This window comes from Geospiza fortis, unplaced genomic scaffold (genome assembly GCF_000277835.1).
Source record: "Geospiza fortis unplaced genomic scaffold, GeoFor_1.0 scaffold157, whole genome shotgun sequence".
Classification (NCBI taxonomy): domain Eukaryota; kingdom Metazoa; phylum Chordata; class Aves; order Passeriformes; family Thraupidae; genus Geospiza; species Geospiza fortis.
Genome location: NW_005054314.1, coordinates 8,463,733 through 8,490,289, shown reverse-complemented (window position 1 = coordinate 8,490,289; position 26,557 = coordinate 8,463,733). Strand labels below are relative to the sequence as shown.

At 49.8% G+C, this 26,557-nt stretch overlaps 1 protein-coding gene across 1 annotated transcript in view; it reads left to right on the top strand.

The window, feature by feature from the left end:
• LOC102033200 (gamma-aminobutyric acid receptor subunit gamma-4) overlaps window positions 1-21,477 on the top strand; it is a 78,676-nt gene extending 57,199 nt beyond the window's left edge. The window contains exons 5-10 of the mRNA XM_031056123.1: window positions 11,831-12,051; window positions 12,439-12,521; window positions 14,093-14,230; window positions 15,666-15,818; window positions 18,889-19,091; window positions 20,156-21,477. Coding sequence (XP_030911983.1) covers window positions 11,831-12,051; window positions 12,439-12,521; window positions 14,093-14,230; window positions 15,666-15,818; window positions 18,889-19,091; window positions 20,156-20,449 — 1,092 coding nt within the window. The 3' untranslated portion in view covers window positions 20,450-21,477. The remainder of the gene's footprint in view (window positions 1-11,830; window positions 12,052-12,438; window positions 12,522-14,092; window positions 14,231-15,665; window positions 15,819-18,888; window positions 19,092-20,155) is intronic.
• The last annotated feature ends 5,080 nt before the right edge of the window (window positions 21,478-26,557 follow it).

The window sequence follows — 26,557 nt, the reverse complement described above, 5'->3', positions numbered from 1 at the left end:
AAGAGCTTTTCCTCGGAGACATTTCTGGAGAAAAAAGCCCTAAAGTTAATTAACATCTGTGCTCGCAGCCTGGTGCTAAATGGGGAATGTGGCTGTACTTAAAGGTTTCTTAAACTGCAGCATCAGTGCTGGCACACAGGTGCCTCCCGCAGCCACAGCCGGGGCAGCCTCTGGCCCTGGGGCAGCGCGGGATAAATCAACATCCATAATGAAGTAATCGGCTCTTGTAAATTCCTTCACGGATCCCATTTCCGCCCTTCTGCTGGCAGCAATGACTCAATCCCTCATTCATTCCGTGCCAGCCTCTGGAGAAAACTCGCATTTCTTCAGCTGGGCTGAATGCAGAAGGGATTTGCTGGCCCTGAACCTGTGCAGGCAGCCTGGGAAGGATGCACCGGTGGCACCCAAGGAGCTGCTGTGCTCGCTGTGCCTGACCTGAGAGCATAATGGCTGTGGGGTCAGAGAATTCCTGCAGGATTTGGCCCATCTCCTCCCATTTCCTACACCACTCAGGATTTCCCATGCCTGGCTCTACTCCTGGGTCAGGGGTCTCATCAGCCCCTCCAGAAATCTCAGCCCTCATTCTAGAGAAGCTGCAGACTGTACAGGGGAAGCTCACCAGACTGAATGCCAGAAAGATGGTCTCTTTAACACTCAGGGGAAACTGAACATTCTCCAGTAGTGATGTAACAGATTCAGAGGTGAAGAAGGAAAGCAAAGGCTGAAAAGTCTCCTCACCCTTACCCACAGGAAACCTTTCCTACAGTCTGGGGTCACAGCAGCTGCACCCAGACCCCTTTCCAGATGTTTCTGCCAGCAGTGGGGCTTTCTGCTTGGTGAAGGGCCACAGGGCCACTTTTCAGTGACCAGGGGAGTGTCCTTGCTGGGGTCTGGCCCAGGCTGGAGAGATGTCCCTGCCCTGGCCGCCCTGGCTGCTGGCTCTCAGCTTGGCAGGCCATTAAAAGAGGTTCTGCTGTGATGGAGAGGCTGCATCGCTGCAGGGTGGGCACACAGCTGTGCCCACAGCCCTGCAGGGCATGCAAAGCACTGGTTCCACCCCAAAGGTGATGCAGAGGCTGCATTGGTGCAGGGTGGGCACACAGCTGTGCCCACAGCCCTGCAGGGCATGCAAAGCACTGGTTCCACCCTCAGCCACCCAGAGGAGCTGCCCTGCAGATGCCCAGGCTGTGCTCATGGACAGGGCAGGAGGCTCTGTGTGATCCAGCTACTGATCTGTGCTCTGACCCTCATTAAATTGATTCTTCCAAGTCAAAGGGAGAGCTCTGCTGTGTCAAATTTGACAGATATATGGACTGTGAGCTGTACCAATAGCTGTCACTCGCTGGGCTGAATGATTTTTAGGCAGAGTTGATTTATTTGAACGGAAGGCCTTAGATGTCTCTGCAGGAGAGGATGGGGCATTTCAGGTGTGTGAGAATCAAGCCCAAGAGCTGGTCAGAGGCCAGGGTTTGAGGCCAAGGTTTCTGGTCGAGGGCAAACAGCAGCATCATAGGAGAGATAGGCTCATTCTCCCCTCCCACTTGGGACAAATAGCCAGAATTCTTCAGCATTTCCAAGGAGAAATGTTCAGGGTTCAGGGACAATCAAAACATTTACATTTGGTTTCATCAGATTGTTTTGATTTGCTCTTCATATGGTGATAAATTCTGTCCTGCATAAGTAAAGCAAGAAAATGAGTATTTGGAAATAAACGTCAAAGTGAAGTGCATCAACTAGATAAGGGTAAAACGAAATATTTTCTTAGCTTGCTGAAGAAAAAAGAAGTTTTTGAATGAAATGATAAGGTTGAGGTAATTCATTTTAGGGTTTGACAATTTTAATTTATTTTGAGCAAAACACCTTTTTTTTTTCCAGTAGAAATCAGTTCTATTTATTTCCATGCATTCCCAGATGAAGCCATCCTACCATTTCCCTTAAAAGGCTGCTGTGAAATCTGCCTGCTATAAATGTGTCACAAAATGGAGACCATTTCTCAGAATTCAGTGGTTGTGGGTGACCATAATCAATATGCTTCAAGGACCTCTTCATGCCTCGCTGCTAAAAGCAGAATATTCTGATTATTGCATCCCATCTCCATCCACAGGAAGGGTTTAATTGCCCGTGGTACAAATTGGAAGTGAGAAGCCAGCATGAGCCTTCCTGGGGCTTTGCTTCTCCTCCCATCTTTTCAAACTGCCCTGGTGTCTCTGTGGCTCCAGCTTGGTGAGATGTGGTCAGTGGTGGGCAGGTGGACGCTGCAGCCATTTCACACCAGCACTGCCCCACCAACTCCCAGTCCCCAGCTTTTCATAGCCCCAGAGGGATCCTGCTGGTGGGGGGAATAAAGGGGCATGATGGCTGGGGACCCTGGCATAAGCCTTGTGTGCCCATCTCTACATCCAGAGAACCTCACGGTGAGGACTTGCGTGTTCGTTCCCTGACCTGCAGCTGGAATTTGTGCGTTTGTTCCCTGACCAGGAATGGCTCCAGCCATCTGATCAGCTTTGTTCAACAGGGGAATTGCAGGTGCTGGTAAAGGCTCCCCCCTGAAGGCAGATGCCCGTGGGAGGTGTGAACCAAAACACTTGGGAGTGTGGGTGGGGGAACACCTTGTCTCCATGTGGCTGGGGAACAGGGGAGGTCACAGTGGGGATTCTCCAAATGCTGGAAGCTTTGTTTCTGACAGTTCCCCTCAATCAGCTTCTCTCTCCCTCCAAATTTGCCACCTGTGATGCCTCCCACAGCAGACTGTGGCCTTTAGTCTGTCATTCTCCTCCACAGCCACCCAGAGCCACCTCAGCAGTGTTGTAAAGGCAAGGAGAGGAAGCAGAGCAGCACGGGAGAGGAGTGGGAAAAGCTTCAGGGAGTTGGGTTGGTTGTTCAGCCATACCTCAGCATTTCTGCTCTCACAGCCATAGGGGTGAAGTTAAGCTGATAACTGGGTGATCTTCCTTTGGTTCTTGAAAAGAAAAGCTGAAGGCAGAGAGACCTGTAACATTCAGGGCAAACCATTTCCTTCCATGGCCTGGCATGTCCAGGGATTGCAGCCTTAGTCTCTCACAAGACTCTGTACCTTGTGGGAAGGCACAAAGGACCCTGGTTCCTCTCTCTGGACCAGCAAGATGAAAGTACCTCAGTATTTCTGCTCTCACAAAAGCCAAGTCCAGGCGCTGGAATTTGGTAAGGAGCAGTTAAAGATGTGCTGTCCAGCTCCCAGGAACTTTGGACTAAGCCAAAGATCCCAAATTGTTTGGTTCCTTTCTGTGTGATTCTGGGATATACAAGATCTGCCTGAGTATTTCTTACACCACTGTATAGAAAACAGAGACTTTATCACCACTTCCCAAAGATGTTCTAAAGTCATTGAGGGGAGCTGAGGAAGGTCGAGTGGCTGACTCTCAAAGGAGGCATCTACAGCTGGCAGAGGCTGTACAAAACAGTTGGGAGAAGGAAAAAAAGGCTGGGAATATCAATCCCTCATTTCTGAGGAGAGTGGTTTGCACCCACCAGGTGCCAGGGGAAGTGAGCAGCCCTCAGGAGCAGCAGAGCTCAGCAGGTCCTGCTGGCCCAGGGCAGGTGACCTGACTGCCAGATGGCCTCCCCACTTGGCCTCAAGTGTGGATTTGTGCCTGGAGAGGGGAATCAGCTGCCCTGGTAACCCTTCTGCAACAGCACTCCTGCTGCTCTGCCCTCCCAGTGCCCGACAGGGGAGGCAGAGAGAAATTGTTCTTTTTTTTGTAACCTGATTAGTTTCTCCCAGCTGCTCTCCACAGCCTGGTGCTCCCTTCAAATCTCATTAGGGCTGGGCTGTGATTGTGTGGTGGCTTGAAAAGAACTGCAAAAGGAAGAACAAAATGAGGCAGAGAGGAGGAATATCAAGGAGCTGGCAGGGCAGGAAGAGAGAGGTGGTAAGCACAGCAAGGGGGCATGAGAGACAGCATGAATCAGATTTCCTTGAAAGAGTTGGTGAAGCAGAGCACTGATGGTGAAGAGTACACTGTTCCCATCTCCTTCTTCACCTGTGGCTGGGAGAGAATGGTGTCAGGAGTGAGGATCTCTGCAGAGCACACAAACTGCTCCCCTTTTGTGAAACCAGAACTTTCTCAGATGGTTTGAATGTCCTTTTTTTACCTTGAGGGTGACAATCAGACAGGGATTTATACAGGTGGTTTTTCTCCTGGCCAGTGCAGGCATTTCCATAGCATGGGTGGCATCCCAGGGACTGGGGTGCACGGACCTTTCTCAGCCCAGGTCTGGGCTCTGCTGGATCTTCTCAAGGTGCTGCCAGCAGAGGTGGTTTGGCAGAGCTCAGTGTTTGTTGGGAGGGAGTGAGTGGCTCTCACAGAGCAGGGCTGCAGCAGCTGCTCCCCAATCCTGGGCAGTTCTGCACTGCCCATCCCAGGGTTTCATTTTAGTCACAGTGGGTGGCACGGGAATGGGAAATGCAATTAAAGAAATTCCAGCTTCTCATCTGAATCTTGTCAAGCTGTTCTGGGGGAGCAGTCCCAGGGAGTTAAATGTATGCAGTGAGAAGGTTTGTGTTCCAGCCCTTCCCAAGGAAATTTCCTTTTGTCTCCTCAAACACCCCATGAGCCAGAAGGACAGATGAACAACAGCACCTGCCCAAAGTGTAAAATATTCTCCTCCAATTATCCTATGTTATCTCTGCTGCTCTGCCCTCACCTCTTCTCTTTCCCCACCTGCTTTCTTCTTCTGCACAAAGTTCCTTTAACATTGTGGGGAGCAGTTAAGCATTTAGCAGTGAGGTGTGGCATGAAGACAAGACTTTGGACAAAGCTGCCTTTGCTCTGCCCAGGTATTTTGTGGAAACTGGGCTGCATCTTTATTTGCATCAGAATTTCCACGTGACTTTGCACCTAGAGCAGGTCCTCTCCTGAGAGTGGAGGGAAAAAAATCAAGCTAAAAGGAGGTGGCTCCTTCCCTGAGGTGCTTTGTGTAATATTTCAGTGTTCAGTACCTTCCCCTTTAATCAATTCTGCCCCATCTGCATAGAGCATCCCGTGTCCACATCTCTGCCTTTTCAGTAATAACCTCATCGGGGACAGTGAGGACAGACTTGTGCTTCTGCAGAGCAGAGTCTGGCTGATGTCATGTCTGGCCTCAAGGACTTTCCTCAGTCCTCTGGGTGATGGCTGTTAACAGATGCTAAAACACACACACGTGCAGCTCTTGTGCCCCTGGGGCTCACACGGAGAGCCCATGGAAGGAGGAATGGGCACCCTGGGGCTGCCTGGGAGGAGATAACATCACTGCAGGGCAGGAGGGGAACATCTCTGAAGAAAGCATTTGGGGTGGTTGGCTGTCAGGAGTGTAAAACCTGCCTTGTAGATGTGCCCACCTGCACATCCACGGCAGCAGGAAGGAGCAGAGGAGCAGAGGAGCAGGCAGATGGGGCTCTCAGAAGGCAGCACAGGTTTGAAAGCCCTGTCCAGTTTCCATCTGCCAGCTCCAGGGGTGAGCAAGCCGTGCCTGGGGGAGTTTGCAATTGACAGAGCAGCATTTATAGCATGACTTGTTTGACAGCTCCTGGCACGAGCACAGGACATGGAGATGGTTTTTAATAGCACATTTGTATTAAAAAAAGAACTCTGTTTCATCTGAGATTCCCTGGACAGAGGCAAAAGACATTCAGGCAAGGACAGCACTGCCGGTGCTGCTGCAGAAGTGAAACAGATGGGAAGTTCAGTGTGTCACCTTGAAAACACAGATCATCCCAGCTCTGCTCCTGCTGTCCTTGAGAGCTCCCCCAGCCACTCCAGCACCATGTCCAGAAATCTCTCTGGGGTCTGATTTAGAGGGAAGAGAACCTTGGAGGTGGAATTAAACTTATATTCGTATTATTCTGGTCGTTGTGTTGCAGAGACAGATCTCACCCAGAGCAGGGCCATGGAGGTGGCCACAAGTGAGATGTCCCACACTGCTAATGGGAGAGCTGGGAGAACCTGGCACTGCCCAGGCAGTCCCTGAAGTGGTCAGTGTTGGGCACAGCACGTGCTGTTGGTGCCTGTCCCCTCTGCTGGCTGCCCACACGTGTCATGCCCAGCAGCATATCCCTGCCCACCAGCTGGGGGAACAGCAAGGGGTGCATTCAGATGTCAAGATTATTCTAAAATACAGTTGTCTTATTTGGGTTGTTTATTTAGTCTTGAAGGCATCTCCAGACTTTTTAATATCGTAGAATGTGTTCCCTGGGATGTGGAGACTCCTGTGTGGTGCAAACCAAGATTTGTCTGAGATGTTTGCAGGCTGGGAGGGTGTGTGGGGTGTCCTGGAGAGGAAAATGCTCACCTGGGCAGGGCTGGACATGGTGAGCACAGAGTGTCCTACCAGCCCTTGAAAAGAAAACCACCCCATTTCTTGGTCTTCTCCAAGAAAGAACTTCTGAGAATTCCCTGAATGGCAGCATCCCTGAGATGCCTGTGACATTTGCTTTGCTTGGCTGTGTGATTGGCAGCATGGCCATCACACCCACGTCAGAGCACCTGAAATGCTGTCCCTGTTTTATTGGACTGCAGCGAGGGATTTGCTTGGAGGTGAAGAGGGAAGGGAGCTCTGTGAGTAAAAACAAATATCAGAACAATGAAAGCTAGAAAGTGACTGTCTAGGAGATTAATCTCTCAGCCCCAATGTTATTTAGGGTTTTTCACAGAGTATTCTGAGTTGGAAGGGACTAAACTATCTCTCCAGCAGAGGGAAATTGAGGAAGGTGTTTCCAGGTCTCTGATCCCTCTGTTCAGAGCTTTTCTTGTTGCTGTTGAATACAAGTGAAGTTGCAAAAACCACATTTAAAAGTTCATTTTATCCTAATTCATGAGGCCATTTATGACATGTTTGTCTCATGGCTTTGTTCCTCTCTTTGGCATTTACCAGAAAGCTGAGCTCTTAATTCAGAAAAAGCAGCTCATAAATGGAACAGAGGAACCAGAGGAACCACAGGGTCCCAGCCCCTCTGCTTCCCACTAATTGCACTCTTGAGAGGGGTCAGCTGAACTGAGCACACAAACTTGATAAAAGCCATTTGGAAAGGATGCTTTGGCAGAGCCCAGCTGTGTTTGTTTGGTGTGTAAGGTAACCTGAAAACACACACTGTTCACTTCAAATCTTGTCATGCAAACCCTGGGAGTTTAAGCTGTTGTTCTGAAACTCAGCAGCCCGAAATTACATTTGCTCTGAACCCAGGGTGGAACTTGGTCCAGAGCAGAGTTCCTAAAGCCAAGTCTGCCTGGGAATGTGGGTTGATTCCCCATCTGTGAGGGCAGAGCAGCAGAGATAACCCCAGGAGCAGAGAGAACCCAAGGAGCAGGGACAACCCAAGGAGCAGAGAGAACCCAAGGAGCAGGGACAACCCAAGGAGCTGGCCTCAGGGTAGCAAACAAGACCAGCTCCCAGCTCCTCTGTGCTGGGGACAGGCTGATTTCTGAACAAGTCTCTTTTCTTTTGGATTGAAAATGTTTGGGGTTTTCTTAGAAATTACTTTTCACACAGCAAGGTCGTAGCTTTTGAAAACTGAAAGGCTTTGAGAGCACAATAAAAATCTTTTTGTTGTTATTTTTTTCTTCCAATATGAAATGCCCCCATCAGTTCCCCATCCTTTTATTTCTCACAATTGTTCTTTTACTGAGCACCATTCTTTCCATTGAATGTTTTCAGGTCATGCCATTCTCAGGAACTGTGTTTCCACCAGCATCTGTGCTGCCCACATGAGGAAAAGCAGGGCTGATCAGGGGTGTGCAGCAGTGCCAGGTGATGGCAGTGCCCCAGGGCCAGCAAGGACACTCAGCCAGCAGAGGACACGCTGCAGGGCATCCCTCAGCACAGGATAAACTCATGTGACAGCATTTAGGGCAGGCAGCCCTCTGGGTTTGCCTCATGGGGAGTTGGATTTGTTATTCCATGACTGAAATTTGATGTAATATTGCATGCGTGCCAACATGTGTGTGCTACCCCACGTGTGTGATCCAAATGGTGTGGCCAAACTGTTAAAGCAATTCCTCCTTCCTTCGTCAGCTCCTTCTGTTAAAGCCACTAAAAATGCCTGTGCCTTCACAGAGGAGTTAACAACCTCCATGTGCAGCACAGCAGATGGTGCAGTAATGGTGGGGGCGTATTTTACAATAACCCTTTTCCACATGGGGAAATCGAGGCATTGAGAAGTCTCTTTCTGATGGCTGAGTGTCAGGGGCAGAAAAAAGCTACAGGGGTGCAGGAGATGGAGAAACAGTGCCCTGACTTGTAGGGGTTGAGTTCATCCTGTCAAACTCCAGCTACTCAGCTTTGATCAGTGGACTCTCCCAAGGTCAGGAAGAGTTTATTCTTAATATCTTATTAAGAGGTATTTCCATAACACAACCTGGACTGCTTCATGTTGAGATCCCCCTCCAGCAGTCCCTAAAAGCTGTAGGAACCCCATGGTGAAGCACCTCCTGTTTTAATCACCTTGGCAGATGCCTGCAGCTAAGTGGGATCTCAATAACAGAGAGGGGTCTGAGCACCATCCCACAGCTGATCAGTGCAGAACCCCAGCCATGCAAGGCTCCTCAGCATCACTGGGGGTTCCTGGTGGGAATGGGTGCTGAATTCTTCAGGAGCTGTTGTGGTTTAGCCCCAGTGGGGCCACACAGCTGCTCACTCACCCAGCAGCATGGGGGAGGAAGTTGGAAGGGTGAAAGTCCTCCCAAAGGCCACAGCACTTTTGTATAAATCTTGCCTCAGATAATTCTGAGAGAAAATACATTTGTAAATGCCAAAAACTCCCAATGGGCTCCCTACAGGGAGGCAAGGGAGCCAGCTCAGCTCCTAAGTTCTGCCTCGTGAGTAGCTGTGCTAATAATAGCCCCTGAAATGAGATCAAACCACAGGACAGTGACAATAACAGCTCAGATCCTTTACAAGAGCTGAATGACTTGTGCGCCACACCTTTTGCAAAGGCTGGCTACGAATGGCACAGGAGGAGCTCTTTAATGCTGATCCCTCCTGAAAATCTGGGCTTGACAACAAATGCTAAGCCCCTGGGATAGCTGACCCTCCACTCTTGCAGAGTGTTAGCATGGATTATCCCAGACTTGAGTGCTGAACTTTAAGGCAGGACACAACTGAGCAGCCAGCCCAGAAGTGAGATGTCACCAGTGCCTCCAGTTGGGAGTTAAACACTGATAGTGACATCAAACATTAATTTATCACTGCAGTTTTGGTTGCTTTCTCCTACAGCAGAGATATTACTTAGGAGGAGCTATGTAAACTCACATGAACTCAAACAGGGCGTGCAGTGATGGGGGAGAATATGTCAAATATTGTGCTATTTTGGCCCCAATGCTGCGCCAATGCTACTTTTATTTCACATTTTTACATGTCTCCATCACCCTATATCCCAGCAGTACCTGGTGTGATCCTGTGGCCACATTTCACAGAGAAAAGCAAGGCACAACTTCCCAAGGATTTTCTGGGAATCACAGTGAGGAACCTCAGAGAAAGCAAAAACAATCCTTATCTCATTTGCTGCTCCTGTTTGTGCCAAAGCAGAATGCAATATGGAGATTGTTTACCCAGAGTGATGGAGTTTTGTTTCCTTGGCCTGTCAGGGCCAGATGTGTGTGCAGACTGTGGGTCAGCAGACAGTCACAAGATTCTGGGCAGTTCAGTGCATTTGGGTGCTTGTGCAGATTCAGTGTAATATAGTATAGAATAATACAGTATAATACAGTAACTAATTAGCCTTCTGATATCCATGGAGTCAGATGCATCATTCCTCCCTTTGCTGGGGCTGCCCTGTATTTCCTATAAGATCCAGCAGATTCAGGTGGTGGGATGGGCATTTCCTGTATGATCCAGCACATTCAGGTGCTGGGATGGGCTCCCCCAGCCCCTGGCTCTGGGCAGTGACCCTGCTGTGCACCTGGCTGTGAGAGCTGCTGCTGCCCTTAACTCTGGATCTGCTTTGAATGAACTGTGGAGGCAAAGCCACCCTCTGAACGTGCTGCACCTGTCCCCATTCTCCCTCCTTGGACATCCTTTGGGACCCTGTCCCTGTCCCCTTTGCTCATTCCCGTGTCTAACCAGGGTGAACCATCAGCCCGGAGAGCGACTCGGGGATGGCAAAATCTCTTCCCTCAGCACCTCATTCCTGTGCAAGGGACATGGCAGGGACCCATCACTCGTCTGTGCTGGCTGCCAGGGGAGGAGGATGGAGCAGGGCCCGTGCTGTGCCCCGCAGGACACGCTGTCCCAGGGAGTGCTGCAGCCATTCCAGCAGCGCGGCTGGAGGAGCCGCCTCTGAACGGGCAGCCAGGGGAGGATGTGCTGCAGTCATAAAAATTCCACCGAGAGAAATCAATAGAGGGAGGAGGAGAGTGAGAGGGAGGGATGGCAAAGTCAGACTTTCTTCATCTCTGCACACAAAGGAGAGGGAGGCAGTGGGGGTCGTGCGGGTTCAACAGCAGTGACAGGGACCAAAAGTCACGTCAGGAGCTCCCAGGAGCTGGTGACTGACTGCAGCATGCACTGGTGGGACTGGATCTGGGTCTGCTTCAGACAGCTGCTGAGTGCCAGACTTGTTCCTGCATGGCATTAATTAGCACCTTCTCAGGCAGGCTGAAAAAGAGTTTAAGGAGCAAACTGAGCTGCAGCAGCGAGCAGCAGAGTGGTGGGCTAATGGTGTGGGCTACTGCCAGTCCAACCCAGGCAGGAGCTGCCTCTCAGATCTGCCAGTTATCCAAAGCTAGGACACACTCTCTTACCAAAACTGGAGGTCCTTATTATAGTGGAAAATCTCTTTTCTGTCAGTGAAAGACTCAGGATTTTTAAATTGTTTTCACCCTGAGCTGGGACCATGCAGGCCCGGCTTTCTTTTCTAATCTCCAGCAAGGGGTATCCACCCAAGGACCCAGAGTGCTCTGAGTTTTCAGATGAACCCTTTGCAGTGTAAATCCTGTAGCAAGGGGTGGATTGTCACTAGATTTATGCACAGCACTACTGTTGCTCTCTGTACAAATGAGGTGTGTGGAACAGGGCTGGGCTGTACCCCAGTAAATAACAAAAAGAGCTGTCTGCTTGCCTTCCCTGCTCAGCTGGGGAGCAGCTTTCCCTGCCTGTGATTGAAAGGGGGAGCTGAACTTAAGGCTGGATTCAGCCAACGTCCACGTGCCCCTTCACGCTTAAAATAAGTATTGAGTTGTCTGCCAAGAGGAAGCCCAAGGTCTTGTTTGTATGGTCCTGCTTTTCCAGGCAAGGGCCAGGCCCAGCCCAGCAGTGAACACAGAGTCTTTGGCTCTTCCTGAGTGTACCATGGTGTAGCAATGCTGTGAGGGCTAATTAATTACTTCATTATACTATATTATTCTATACATCTAAAACTGAATCTGCCAAGCACTCAACCCTGCACACAACTGCCCAGAATCTGGTGACTGTCAGTGACAGTCCCAACACACACACACACACCTGGCCCTGACAGGCCAAGGAAACAAAACTCCATCACTCTGGGTAAACAATCTCCATATTGCATTCTACTTTGGCACAACACAGGCACAGCAAATGAGATAAGAATTGTTTTTTCTTTCTCTGAGGTTCAGAGAATGTGAAACCCAGAAATATTCTTGGGAAGAATTGTGCCTTGCTTTTCTCTGTGAAGAGAAATGTGGGGCTGCACCATGGATGTCCTGGCCGGGAGCTACTGGTGAGCCTGGAAAGGTGGCAGAGGCCACCAACACCTGCTCCCAGACTGAGAACAGAAATGTTCTGCCTGCAGACCAGAGGAGCAGGCTCTGCTTGGCCTGAATCCCTCTCAGAACATCCCATTCTTCCCTGTCCTTCCCAGGAATACACCATTGACATCTTCTTTGCCCAGACGTGGTACGACCGGCGCCTGCGGTTCAACAGCACGCTGAAGGCTCTGACCCTGAACACCAACATGGTGAGCCGCATCTGGATCCCTGACACCTTCTTCAGGAACTCCAAACGGGCTGATTCCCACTGGATAACCACTCCCAATCAGCTCCTGCGCATCTGGAATGATGGAAAAGTGCTCTACACTCTCAGGTACATCCAGCAGGCTCTGGTCTGATGACAAAGAGATGGTCAAGTGGTTCCCTAAACTAAAATCCTTTAAAATGTTGACTTAGTCAGTCCAGCTGTTCTATTCTGTTAATAAACATTTGGCTCTTTGTTCCCATAACTTTCCACTTTCATAAATGGATCTGAAAAGTTGACTATACAGAAGGGCTTTTTGAAGGTGAAATTTGCATGGTTTTCCTCACCTTGAAAATATCCAAACATGTATTTTTGGTTTGGAATGTTCCTGCAAACAGACTGATCTTCAGCAAATTAGTTCTCGAGGAAGTGAGAATGCCTCTGTCACATTTAGGTGCTGGAATCAAACCATCTTCACCAGCTCAAAATCTCTTTCTCTCTCTCCCCCTGTCTCAGGCTGACAATTGAGGCTGAATGTCTGCTCCAGCTGCAGAATTTCCCAATGGACACTCACTCCTGCCCTTTGGTTTTTTCCAGTTGTGAGTATACATATTTCAAAGATAGCTTTAGAAGGCGAGCAGAGGAACCTCAGTGGAGTAATACTTCTCTGGGGAAGCCACCCTCCCTTTTATAAAGCTACATTTTTTCGCCTAATTCCTATGGCACCCTTCCTGAGCCATTACCCTTCATGGCCTGAAGCATCTCCCACTCCTGGGCTAGCAGAGGTCATCAGGAACAGATTCACAACATCTCTGAGTTTCTCCTTAATTTGGGTGGATGGTTGGAGGAGATTATTTCACTGACTTTCTGGTCACTCCAGACAGAACATGGATGTATTTTGGTGGACAAATGGCACCCGTCCTGCCTTGCATCTTCTCGCACTCTCTGAGTGAGGTCTGAAAACATTCTGCTCCAAAGGAGGGTTACTCAGGCCTCTCCTCCCAGGCACTACTCATCCAGACTCTTCAGCAGAGAAGGCTTCTGATGTTATCACATCTCCTCTGGTAATTTTGCAGGAAGCCTTTCTGCACCAAGAGATCCCTGTCCTCGTGCGTGGGTGGGAAATGTGATTTAATCATCTGAGCTCGGGTTCTCCTGCTTCCCCTGCCACTGAAGAGATGCAGCTCAGAGCTCTGAGGTGCTTCAGAAGGAGGCAGCATGCTGAGGAGATCTCATCCCTTCATCTCCCACCACCCCTCATCTTTGCTAATTAGTGCTGCATGCCGTACATGCTTGATAATTAGAAACACACTGTTAGTTAGCTGCCAAGCTCTTACTCCATCCTCCTCACAGGGACTTTCTCTCAGGTCCCAGCTTCATTGCAGGCTTGTTTCTTTAACAAGAAAGCCAGAGGCAGGAGAAGCTGTGCTGCAGCCTGCAGGGCCAGGGTTTCTTCTCCATGGAGAGTGCATCCCTTCTTTTCCATAGATCAGCTGCCAGGGCAAGAGGTACAGGGAGCACACAGAGCAGCCAGAGCCATGCTGGCAGCTTTGTACTCCTGGTGTACTCATGGCTGGGATGGCACCCATGAGGTGCCAGCTGCCCCAGGGAGATCAAACCCTTTAAGATTTCAGGCTGGTGGAGTCACAGAATCATAGAGAAGTTGGGGCTGGAAGGGGCCTTTGGAGGTCTTCTAGAACAGCCCCACTGGCAGGCAGCATCACCTAGAGCAGGTTACACAGGAATGCAGCCAGGTGGGGTTTGAATCCGGAGTTTTGACTCCAGAATCATGGGAGGGAGACTCCACAATCTCCCTGGGCACACTGTTCCATTGCTCTGCCACCCCCAATCGAGTTCTTCCCCAACCAGCAGAGTCCTCTTGGACCAACCCACATCTTATTCCCAGCAGTGCAGTCCTTAGAAAGGCTGTGTTTCTGGCAGTGCCTTGTTTCTGGCAGTGCCTTCTCCATCCCCAGGATCTGAAGCAGCCCAGAGGGGAGGTTCAGCCCCTACTCCCATTCCATGTGGGAATGCCTCAGGGGATTTAAACAAAAGGCACCAGAAACACCTGCTCTTTGCAGGGCTGCTCTTTGCAGGGCAGCTCTGGCAGTCAGGGGGGTGCCCAGGGTGAGGGTAGATGGCATTGTGTTGCTCTGATGGCTTTTCCCAGATGGATACCCTCGGGAGGAGATCGTCTATCGCTGGAGACGCTACTCCATCGAGGTGTCTGACCAGCGCACCTGGAGGCTCTACCAGTTCGACTTCACGGGGCTGAGGAACACCTCAGAAGTCCTCAGGACTGGGGCAGGTGAGGCAAGGGGAGGCAGCCCACAGGAGCACCACTGTGGTGTGCTTTGGTGGGAGGCAAAGCAGTGGGGAAGGGAGGTTACAACAGCACGGTCAGAGAAAAAAGCTAAAAATTAAAAGATGGAGCTTGGCTTGAGGGAGCAGAAGTGATAGGGATGAAGGGTGCGAGGAGAAACCAGAACCACTGACATCTGTGAACTCTGGGGTGACAACGCTGATGTGAATGAAGCTATCCCTAACTGAAGGGTCAGGAGGGAGAGGAGAGGGAGCTTAAATCCCCTCTTGTTGCAGTGTGTGCATGCTGTGTAATCTCTGGGTGATGCTTATGATTAGAACAGGGCTGGAGAAACCAGAACTTGCAGGCCTCAATCTTTCCTTCTGTAAACTCCTGTCAGGCTGATGAACACCTGAACTGTGCTTTAAGAGACAGGGACAAGGCTGCATGTGTGAAGAAACTAAATAATGGAAGCCCTTCAGCTCCTCCTCCTCCTCCTCCTCATAATAGCTCACATCCCCTTTCCTTCCCACAGCCAACTGAGGGAAGCCTCTGGATTGCTGAAGGTGGGCTGAGCTCATACTTTTCAGCCCTCTGGAACAGCCAGGAGCTTCTCCCACTCTGCAGGAAGCTGCTGCTCTCAGCAGTGGCAGCCAGGGTAGAAAGGCAGCACAGACTGGGACAAGAAGTGAAAGTGTCTTGAATGCACCAGTGGCCCTCTGATGTTTGTAATTCTCTTTTTTTTTTGGTAATTGCTTGCAAGCTACATCTTAACCCCAGAGCTGTCAGGTGACTTTTTTTTCCAATACTCACTGTGAGCCTCTGAAAAAAGGAAGAGCCACCACTGTAAATTGCCAAATGAGCAATTAGGATGTACAGCACCACATGCCTTTTCCAGAGGCAGGAGCAGGCTCTCAGTGGAAGTGATTGAAGGACACCTCCTTTGTCACAGCTCAGGTAGTTCGTTAGCAAGCCAGCCCATGCAGCCTGTTACAGCCAAAGAGCTTCTACAGAAAAGAAACCCTTGCAGCAATCAGCTGAAGATAATTGCTCCCTGCAGTTCCTTCCCTGAAACTTTCCCAGACTGTGTGCTTTTCACTGTCCTTAGCCAGGCCACTATGAATGCAGCTTGGTGGCCATATGGACAGCCAGGCAAACAGCCAGCTGGGCAACCACAAAGTCAGCTCCTCAGTTAGTCACAAAGGCAGCTACAGAGCCAGCCATGTAGCCACAGAATCCACTAGCAACAAAACCAGAGAGTCACCCAACCTGCTCAGCCAGCCACGTGAAGTTAACAGTCTGGGCAGCTACAAAACCAGATGGACAGGCACTTGAAGCAATAAAAAAGCCTCACCAGAAACTCCAGATTCTGAAACTTTGCTGATTTTTCTGCTCCAGGAAGCCTCATGTTGTGATGCCAATGTCTGTTGCTTTTTCCTAGGGGAGTACATGGTGATGACAGTTTCTTTTGACCTAAGCAGACGTATGGGTTACTTTGCCATTCAGACCTACATTCCCTGCATCCTGACTGTTGTTCTTTCCTGGGTTTCCTTCTGGATCAAGAGAGACTCTACACCAGCCAGGACATCTCTGGGTAAGAGACAGGATGATGCATGTCTGAAGCTTGTCAAACCCTGCCAGGCAAGGAGACTGGCAGTGTTGGACTACAAAATCTCCTGAAGCACTTGCCATTTTCTGACATTTTTGAGCTTACCAGAGAATACTCCACCCCTTCAGCTTCCTGTGTGTGACATTCCATAGCTCAACCAAATCTCCAGCTGTACTGGCATGGGCTGTGTGATTATCTCAGGAGAGCACCTCACTCGTATGGTTTCATCTGAAACCCAAGCACAGCCTTTTTTGTGGGAAATCTAGGACTTTTGAACAATTAATATTACTAAGTAGAAGCTGTTTATTGTCTACATCATACATATATTTATAGATTTTATAAACTACTAAGTGCACACTTTTTGATTGGTGCTTTTGTCTTGTTCTCTCACTTTCTGTTTGTGTTTCTTGGAGTATATGATTGGTTACAGTCTAGGTGTTTTATAGTCTTCTGTTATCTAGTTCTTGTGGTCTTGGTATTTGGTTTCTCAGCCTCTTCTTTCTTAATTTAGCACAATTTTTGTTCTAATAGTCTTGATGAATTCTTGAGGTTTTGATGACAAACTTAGAAGTAGGTGAGCTGGTGCACACTATGGCCTAACCCTTGCAAATGCATTGCAACACTTTTCCAAGCTGACAATGGGATATTCTCATGCACCAAAAGGGGGAGAAAGGGGCTGAGCTGTGACATTGCAGTGCTGCCCAAAGGGCTCCTGTCATGCACATTTTCCACATTTCCTCACAACTTCTCAGGGCTTCTGTGCAGGGCTGCTGACAGGAAGGTTGTAGGGTTAATGGGCAAAGTTGCTTGGCTGCATCCACAGGGCCCCAGGCTCTGGCAGGAGCTGGGAGCCCTGTAGGTAAAACCTCTTTCTGTCAGTCACCCCACAGGACCCAGGGAGTGACAACAGCTCTGCCTATTGTTGAGATTTTCTCAGCAAACTGCAGTGGCTCCTTGAGGCAGGAGAAACGCTTCTGTTGATTGAATGCTGCTCTGATGGGTGCTGGGGACATCTTTGCAGTTTTCAGTAGGTTTTGGCTGTATCTGCATTTTGCAGCAAGCTGTGATTCCCAGTGCTGTCCTTCCTATCAGCCCTGCTGACTTTGCCTTTAATTGGAGGCAGCATTCCCAGCCCTGCCTGCAGGTCTCTGTGGGGATGGAGAGGAGAGGAGGGGCCATCAGCTATTCAGAGCCCATCCATGATGGCCATGTCTCCCCACCTCCCTCTCAAAATTAATTAATTTGGTGCCCCTGGAGGGAGGAGGAGGAGGAGGGTGTCATTTCCAATGAAGGTGAGGGTGTGCTGTAGTCTGTGGCTGGTAAAGCAGTGAACAGCAAGAGGAAAATGTGCACAGCTCTAGTGACTGTCTCACAAACAAAGGCAGGTTTCCCCAGGAGAGGGGCCCCTCTCCATGGGAAGGGACTACAGCCCATGAAGAATAATGCATTCTCTCCACAGCCCCTGTTGTACTTTACACAAATGATCCCCAGCACATTTTGAGCCTGCCAGCCTGCATCAGGGAGATGTAAACTGGACCAGTTCCACTGGCACTGCAAAAACTTGGGAAGTCACATCACATCTGCTATTGCAAGTACAGCAGGAAAACATGGAAATCTTTTGCCATGCTCTCCCCCAGAGCCACTGAGGTGCCCTCAGGAAATGGTGGCAGGTGGATTTAGGTGGGTGCTAGAGAAGGTGGAACAGGTGGACTTCCTGCTTCTTCCCCACATCCTGAAAATCAGTGGATGAGATCACAAGAGCAGCTCCTGTAGCTGATCCTTTGTTGGCTCCTGACACTTCATCTCTGGAAGCAGAAACGTGAGCACTGCTGCTCCTGCAAAAACGATTCCAAGCCCCACTCATGTCAAAAGAAATTCCTTATCACCTCCTACACACTTGCCCTCTGCATCAAGGGATGGATAGATTGTGAAGAGCTGTCTCTGAAGAATAGCCAGGAGCAGACTGGAAATTTATGGAATCAGACCAAGGCAATAAAGGGAACCCTGTGGTTGGTATCTACTGCAGGGCAGCCTGATGAGCAGGGAGCAGAACAGCACTGGCAGATTTTTCAGGACATTTTCCAAAGAGCACAAAGGCTCTCAATCCCCAGGTGTAAGAAATCAGGAAAGGAAGGCAAGAGACCAGCATGGATGTATCAAGAGCTTCTGGTCAGACTAAAGGGTGAGAAGGAAACACACAGGCAGTGGAAGCAGGGCCAGGTATCCTGGAAGGAGTACAGGGACACTGCCAGTTGTGTAGGGATGGGGCTAGGGATGCAGAGGATACTAACACAGGCTTCTCCAGGTTTGTCAGCCAGAAAAGGAAGGTCAAAGCAAGTTGAATACAGCTGGCAAACTGGTAAAAATGGATGAGAAGGAGGCTGAGGTACTTTTTTGCTTCAGTCTCCACTGGCAGCCTCTCTCCCCACATTCCACAGTGGGTGGACTGCAAGAGAGGGACTGGAGCAGCAAAGTCCCTCTCACTGCAAGAGAAAATCAGCTTTGAGACCACCTGAAGAACCTGAACATCCATAAATCTATGGGACCTGACAAGATACATCCCAGTGCATAGCTGATGTGGTTTCCAAGCCACTCTCTGTGACACTTGAAAAGTCATGGTAGTAACCAGAAAAGGGGAAATATTGCACCCATTTTTTCAAAGGGTGGAAAGGAGGACCCCAGGATCTACAGACCTGTCAGCCTCCCCTCTGGGCCTGGGAAGATTGTGGATCCTTCTAGAAGCTGTGCTGAGGCACATGGAGGACAGGAGGTGAGGGCAAGCCCTGCCTGACCAACCCAGCCTCGTGCAGAGTCTGATTTTCCCACTCATTTACCAGTCCACACTGATGGTCTGTGTGATACCTGAGTTTTGAACATCATTCTTTTTCATAGAGCATTGTCAGAGGGTTCCTCAAGACCAGAGTCTGGCTGAGCAGAGCCAAAATGGGACCAGGCAACCAGAGCAGAGGGAAAATGGGGCTGTTTTGAGGGGTGGATGCCTGTAGAAGACAGCTGTACTCCTTGTCAGTACTCAGCCAGCTGTTTTCTCTCTCAGGTATCACGACTGTGCTCACCATGACCACCCTGAGCACCATCTCCCGCAAGCACCTGCCCCGTGTTTCCTACATCACTGCCATGGACCTCTTTGTCTCCGTGTGCTTCATCTTCGTCTTCGCCGCTCTCATGGAGTACGCCACGCTCAACTACCTGGTGGGAAACAAGAAACCCCTGGAGCACAGCCACAGGAAAGCCAGGCTGGTAGGTCAGAGGGGCCAGCAGGGGTGGGTGCTGCTACAACCCCAAGCTATTTAAAAATACCCTTCCTGAGCCTGCACTGGAAACCGCTGATGTGGTTTAGGGCCTGACCCATACTGAGTTCACCCAGTGGGTCTGAGAGTGAGACACAACCAGAAAAAGCAGCTGAGGCTCCCTTAAAACAAGGAAGCTCCTGTCAGAGCCAGGTATGCTGTGCCCTCTTCAGAATTGCTGGAGAGCTCATCAGAACAGTTTAGAATGACTCACATGACTGAATGTAAATGACACTCTAAGACACCTGTATCAGTTTGGTCTCTGGATTACAGAGGTATCTCCGGTCACAGAGATGCAGAAACTGACTTTTCTTTGTGTCTTCTCCTGAGTGTGAGGATAGTGAGCCCATGGTGATCATCATTCTCTTCATCCTCATCCTCTTTCGTGAGATCTGCCCTAGCTCATGGCAGGTATTTCTGGCACATGAACTGAAAGAGGCCTCTGACCTGGGGCAGAACTGGAACAAAAACAGACGTATCTCTTCTGGGCCAGCTCATTTCCCAGCACATCCCCCATATCACTGATATCCCATCACCCTCATATCCCAGGGTGGACAGAGCTCCTCCATGAGGCTCCTGACGGGGCAGGAGGAATCATACACAGCTTTTCTCCAGTAACAGGCAGCAACCAGCAGACACATCTGGCCTGTGTGCTGCGTCTCCAGAGACAGCTGAGCTCAGGGGAATGAGGGAAGAGGCCAGAACAGATCGAACAGGTCGTGTTCCTGCACTATTACTGGCACAGATGGGCAATCAGTGCAGTCAGACCTTTGCTGAGTAGGGCCGTGCCCTGGGGTGCCAGGGAGAACACTCACAGTCATGCAGGGAGCTGCCAGCTCCCCAAACGTGGTGATTCACAGCCAGGTGCAGAGACTGGGGATGATCAGTCATCCCCCTCCGCTGAACTGCACCCATGGTGATCTGATCTGTTGCCAGCTGGGCGGGGGTTGGTGTCCAGGACACATTTTGCTGCCTTTTCCTCCCCTTTAACCCGCCTGCCTGTCCCCCTCACAGCCACCTGCGGGCGCACAGGTGATGCCAACCTTCACCGCCATCAACATCAACCACATCATGCACTGGCCCCCGGAGATAGAGGAGGATGAGGATGACGAGCCCGGCTCCCCGTGCCTGGAGGGGAAGGAGTGTGAGAGGTTCTTCTGCTGCATCGAGGACTGTCAGACGGGGATGTGGCGGGAGGGGCGGGTCCGCATCCACATATCCCGCCTGGACTCCTACTCCCGCGTCTTCTTCCCCACCGCCTTCCTGCTCTTCAACATCGTCTACTGGATTGCCTATCTCTATCTCTAGCCCTCCTTTGTCCTCAGCTGGAACGGGCAGGGCACCAGCGAGAGGGGCTTCTCGAGGGGCATAGAGAACAGCATCTCTCCTGTTGTAGTCAGCTGTCAGTCTGAGCACCCCGACCTGGTGATTCCCTCTCCCTGCTCTCTCATCTCTTCTGAGAAGAACCAAACAGCTTTTTTTTTTAGCCTTCTAACATATCTTTTTAGAGAATCTACCCTTCCCCAGACAGCCCTCTCTCCAACACCACCAGCATTGTACTCCTTGTAAAATTACCCAAAAAACATCCTATTCCCATCTCAAGCATTAGGGATTTTGTCAAAAAAAAAAAACCAAAACCTTAATGCATTTCATTTTTCCATCCAATCCTACTCCAAAATTTCAAGGCAAGCGATGGCAAATGGAGTTTTCTGCATAGTTATTAAGACTGCAAAGGAAATGAAATATATCTTATGACTTGTGCACCACTTGCACCAGAACAGACTTTGTGGGGTGCTAGAAGCTCGGAAAGGTCAGGGGGAAATAGTGTGGACAAGGACAGCAGTGCAGCTCTCCCACAGTAGCTGGGCTTGGCTGAAACGTTTTGGGGCTGCCCAGACATCTGATGGTGGCACTGACGAGGATGGAGCTGCTGCAAGCCTCCCCCAGCTCCCCGCAGAGCATCTCTGAAGCATTCCTCACGGATCACTCCAGGACACCCTCCCACTGAGGCACTGCTCATTCCCACCCCACGGGGATGAAAAGGATGAAAAGCTGGAAGGGCCCACCTGCCTTCCTGGAGCAGGCTCTTCAGGGCCCACGGTGACATTTCTGCTGTGTGACCAGGACTCAGAGCAGGCTCTGCAGTTGGGCATAGCCAAAAGAGGGGGAAGTCCCTGTGAGAAGGGCCAGAAGAGGCCTCCTGAGCCTGTAGTGAGGCAGTTCTCTCTGGGCTGTCTCACATGGGCTGAGAATCACAGAGGGGCAGTGCTGTCCTGGCAGTGACACTCGCTGATGCCATCAGGTCTGTGCAGGGTGGTCGGTGCCAGCCTGAGGAAGGGGTGTAGGAAAGGGAACACACAGCTTCCAGTGCATCAGATGTGTTCCCTTCTTTTTTTTTTTTTCATAATTGCATAAAACAGGAGTTTTCACTCTAACTGGATGGCTCCTCCCAGTTGCCATCATCACTTGGCCTGTTTCCTCATAAAATCAGGAAATGGAGTGAGCTGTCCTTGATGGATTTTAAGAAGGACAAGCGTAGTGAGATGGTCCCACCTTAAAGAGATGGAGAAATGCATTACACAGTTTCAGCTGGGGAGAAAATGCATAACAAAGAGGAAACTGAGGCCCAAGATCCATAATGTGTCAACCGGCTGCCTCTCCATTTACACCAGCTGCTGATGTGGCCCACAGCATGATGGTGAGAAGCAGTGGGCCGTTAATAGTTACTTACTGTGTAAATTAGAAACAAAAAGATCTTTTTTTTAAAAACAGCATGTTTTAGAAAAAAATTAGGATTTAAAAGGCTTGTCAGGAGAAGGAAGCCGGCATGGCTGCAGAGGAAAAGTTAGGAAAGGCTGGCTCACAGGACAGCTAACGGGCAGGAGGTTTTAGATATTCTTGGAGAGCAATTTGGTCTGGTTTAAAGACGGATTTTGACACTGTTAAATCTGATCTGAATAATGAAGTGTCATGTTTAATTCATTCACAAATGCAGCCTTACCTGGGTTCCAGATGAACAGCTAGAGCATCTTATTAAGTATACAATAGTACAACACTCAGCTAAGTATAACCTAATGGGGTCAGACCAGCAGAGCTCTGAAAGGGGAAATTGTGCCTGTCTAACCTGTTACAGTTCTTTTAAAATACCAAGGAAGAGATAAAGGTTACTCAGAAGCATAATTTGCTTAGCTACTCCGACAGCTTTTGAAAGGGAGGAAAGAAATTGTGGCGGGCGGTTCTAACTGAGGAAATTGATTTAGCAAAAGAATTATTAAGGAGGTTCTAATTAGAGGAAATTAACTGAGGAGAGGGGGAAAAAAGAATTGTTAAGGAGGCTCTAATTAGAGGAAATTAATGTTTTAGAGAGAAAGACACAGAGAGGGAGAAGTCTAAGAAAAGAATCAAAACAACTTGCAGACAAGGGAAGCTGCTGGGTGACAGTGCCGACTCCCAGCCAAGCTGGATGATGTTCTGCTCCCAGTAGCAAAGCGTTATTAGATGTAGCAACAGAAAAACCTCCTATGACTCAGCCCTACACCGACAGGGAGCTGGATTAAACAGGGTCCTGTGATCTCTTTGGGGAGCCAAAAGGAAAGAGCATCCTGGATGGAAAGTGGCTCGCATGCCAGGCTCTGAGTGAAGCACGTCCTCCTCGCGTTTGGGCAGTGTGGGAGGGGACGCCCTGGTGGCAAACCAGGGTCTGTGCCAGATCCCTCCCCAACAGGATGGTGGCTTGAACGGTGTGCAGGCACTGGAGGCTGCACTGAGCACAGGGAGCAAAATGGGGAAGGGAAAAATTAACAGCCCCGTGCGATAGAGCCCGAACAGCTGCAATTTGCTGCAGCTTCAAAGCTCTTGGTGAACACAAATGATTGTCATGGGCACTGGAGAACAGATCTCAGCCCTGAGAGCAGCAACTTGTTGAAATTAGACCTTTTGCAAAATCAGCCAGGAGACAAACAGGGTGTGCAAAAACTAAGAGGACAAAGTAGACTTGAAATATTGTAAGATTTCACCAAAAAAAGATAAAGCCAACACACACCTAGGTAATTGAACCAATGATGGAGGATTTGACAGAGGAAAATAGTCTAGCGTGGGCTGGAGCACAAGGAAGCTGATTACTAAGGCTGGGGAAGGAGGAGGGAGGGGGCTTTTTGGCTTAGGGAAGTCTGTGCCCATCATCCATAGCACAATAAATAAAGGCATGCACAAATTCAATCATGTTTTTAATTTTCTATAGTATCAAAAAAAGAAGAAAAAAAAAAAGGAAAGCTAAGAAAAGCCAAAAAGAAAAATCTGCCATTCTTTTGGAATGACTTTGCAAGGCTCCAGTTTCCTTATAGAATCGTTTTTTTCCAGCTATCAGGAGGGAACCCAGGGCACAGAGAAATCCAGTAGATGTGAGTTGCCCTGCTCAGCATGGCCCTGGAGTTGAGCCCCTCTGTGCCCTCCTAGGCTGGCATTAGACAGAGACCAAACCCCTGGGGCTGAGCTGTGCTGCTCTGGGCAGGGAGGACAGAGGCACCAGGGCTGCTGCAAAGCTCTCAGGTTGCTGCAAACACCTGTGTGGCTGTGCTGCCTCCTCCTCTCAGGGAGGTTTCACCATTCTCCCCTTCCCAGGAATTGGATGGAGGAGCTGTCAGCCTCACAGCCAGGTGGGCACTGGGCTTCCCTCACCTCCTGCCTCCCCTTCCCAGGGAGCAGCCAGTCCCGTTCCCACCCCTGCCGTGGTGAAGACAAACACACCCAGGGCAGCAGGACCAGGGCAGTGACCTGTCCCTGTGTGCTGGGCATGGTGAGGCCACTCCTCAGCTCCTCAGGTCAGTTTTGGAAGGTCTGGAGCACAAGCCTGATGAGGGGATGTCTTGGTTTGGAAAGCCAGGTGTCTGCTGAGGAAGGCAGGAGCCTCCCCTGAAATGGAGAATGTAAACCCTCCCCACCCCTCCGAATTGCTGTAAATTTTAAATTAAGGGACTTTCAGACAAAAAATATGGGAGCAGCAATAACAGTTCTTTATTAGGGAAGAAAATAAAAGGATAAAATAACAATGAAGTAAATGAAAACAACACTGCCAGAGTCAGAACCCAACCTGACACCCCGTGGGTCAGGGTGCTGGCAGCAGTCCCATTGGAATTGTGGCTCAGCCCTCCTGCAGTGTCAGGGGTGGTTCTGCTGGAGCAGGGATCCTGGAGAAAGCTGCAGTCTCTGCCTCTGGAGATCCAGGGGAAGAGGCAGGTGCTGTTCCTCTGGGAATCCCAGTGGAGAGGCTGTGCTGGTGTTTCAGAATCTCCAGATTATATCCAGGTAGGAATGCTTGGCTCCTCCCTCTCGGCTCACATCTCCCAATGGGATGCTGTAGTTCTTATCAGCCATGCAGTGACATTCAATGGCTGTTATCAGCAGATGTCCCCCTGGGGGAGGAGTGATTGTGGAGGAGATAAGGAAAACTGCCCAATTAACAGAAGACAACAGCCATACAGATGGCAAATAGAATTCAATTTGCTTGGCAATCCAGGACAGGGGAAGCTGAGGGAGCTGTGGGGGCTCAGCCTGGAGAAAAGGAGGCTCAGGAGAGACCTTGTTGCTCTCCACAGCTCCCTGGCAGGAGGGTGTGATGAGGGGTGGGTTGGTCTCTTCTCCTAGATAATAAGAAACAGGATAAGAGAAAACATACTCTAGTTGTGCCAGGGCAGGTCTAGGTCGGATATTGGGGAAAAATTCCTCATTGGAAGGGTGGTCAGGCTGTGGAACAGGCTGTCCAGAGAAGTGGTGGAGTCCCTGGAAGTGTTTAAAAGATATGGAGATGTGGCACCTGGGGAGATGGTTTAATGGACCTCTCTGCAGTGTTAGATTTACATTTGGACACAATGATCATAAAAGGTCTTTTCCAACCTAAGTGATTCTGGGATTCTATCACTCTACTAGCCTCGTATCTAATGATGGGGACTGGAAATTATGATCTCAGCATTGATGTCTTGTGGCCTTTCTTTGGAATATAAAGGGAAATCAGGAAGAAGGTTGATTTTTCATTTCTCTGCCTCCAATTCCTATTCTTCCCCTCCAAATTGTGCCACATAAGGAACCATTTTTAGCCTGTGTGCTCTTCAGGACAGGGATTCTGTTACTGTGTGTTTGTACAGGGGCTGGCACTCTGGGGCTTGGTCCTTAACTGAGATTTCTGGATGCTTCTTATTATCCATAATAAACAACATTATACACCGCCCATCCTTATCACTGTCTATCTACACCTTGTAAGAGGGGTAAAAATTGTCCCCTGGCCCCCTCCTGATGGGATTACTGGAGCTGGTTAATTAATTTATGTCCTGAGAGAACTATCTTGTTGGAAAGTAGGGGAAAATGTCACTGATGGTTTTGATGGGTGGTGGATGTTTTTGGGCTTGTTGTTTTTCTTTAAGAGAGGCAGAAGTTGCTTCAAGTCAGCATTGCTCAGGAGCAGTCTCAGCCATTCAAAGTCATTCTTTGTAAAGCAGGAGAAGGCGTTGCTTGTCCCCCTCACTCTGTTGCCATTGTAAATAAAATAACTGATGTTTCCCCCAGTGTCTAGGGGTGGAGGGGGTTTGGCAGCAATATTTGGTGGAATTTATTTCAGCCTTTCTATATTTCCAATCATGCTGGTGACTTTTGGAGCAATCACACCCCAAAGGACAACCCCAGCTCTGGAGGAGAGCTCACCCAACAGCCACCCTCCTGTCCCTGGGCCCACACAGCCACATCTGTGTCACTTTAACCTTTTAATCATTTTATCCCCCTTCCTTCCCCACTTTTGAGTGCCAGGGGAGGTGCTGTTATTTAGCACCGAGGCTCAGGGAGGGAAGGTGCTGCTTTCTGGGTGCCCTGGGGCAGAGACCCCCAGCCCACAAATGGAGCACCTCCACCTCTCCCTGGCACACTGTGCATCCCTCCAGGATTTAGCAGTTCCCAAAATGTTAAAAACATGAGGTCATGAAGGGGGAGGGAAGGGGAGAAGAGAAAGTTATATTAAGTCGTTACTTTTTATATTCCTAATATACATTCATTATAATTTGTCTTCCCCTTAATGCCTCAGATTTGTAGGCCTTGGGAAGATTGAATTTAAGGAGAATGAGAGTGGCCAAAAATGTTCCAAATTGTGTGGCTCAGAGCAAGGGGACAAACACTCCGGGATGGGATGGGATGGGATGCGATGGGATGCGATGGGATGCGATGGGATGCGATGGGATGCGATGGGATGCGATGGGATGCGATGGGATGCGATGGGATGCGATGGGATGCGATGGGATGCGATGGGATGCGATGGGATGCGATGGGATGCGATGGGATGCGATGGGATGCGATGGGATGCGATGGGATGCGATGGGATGCGATGGGAGCTGCCTCCCCTCATGGAGAAATGGCCCCATCACCCAACACAACCTC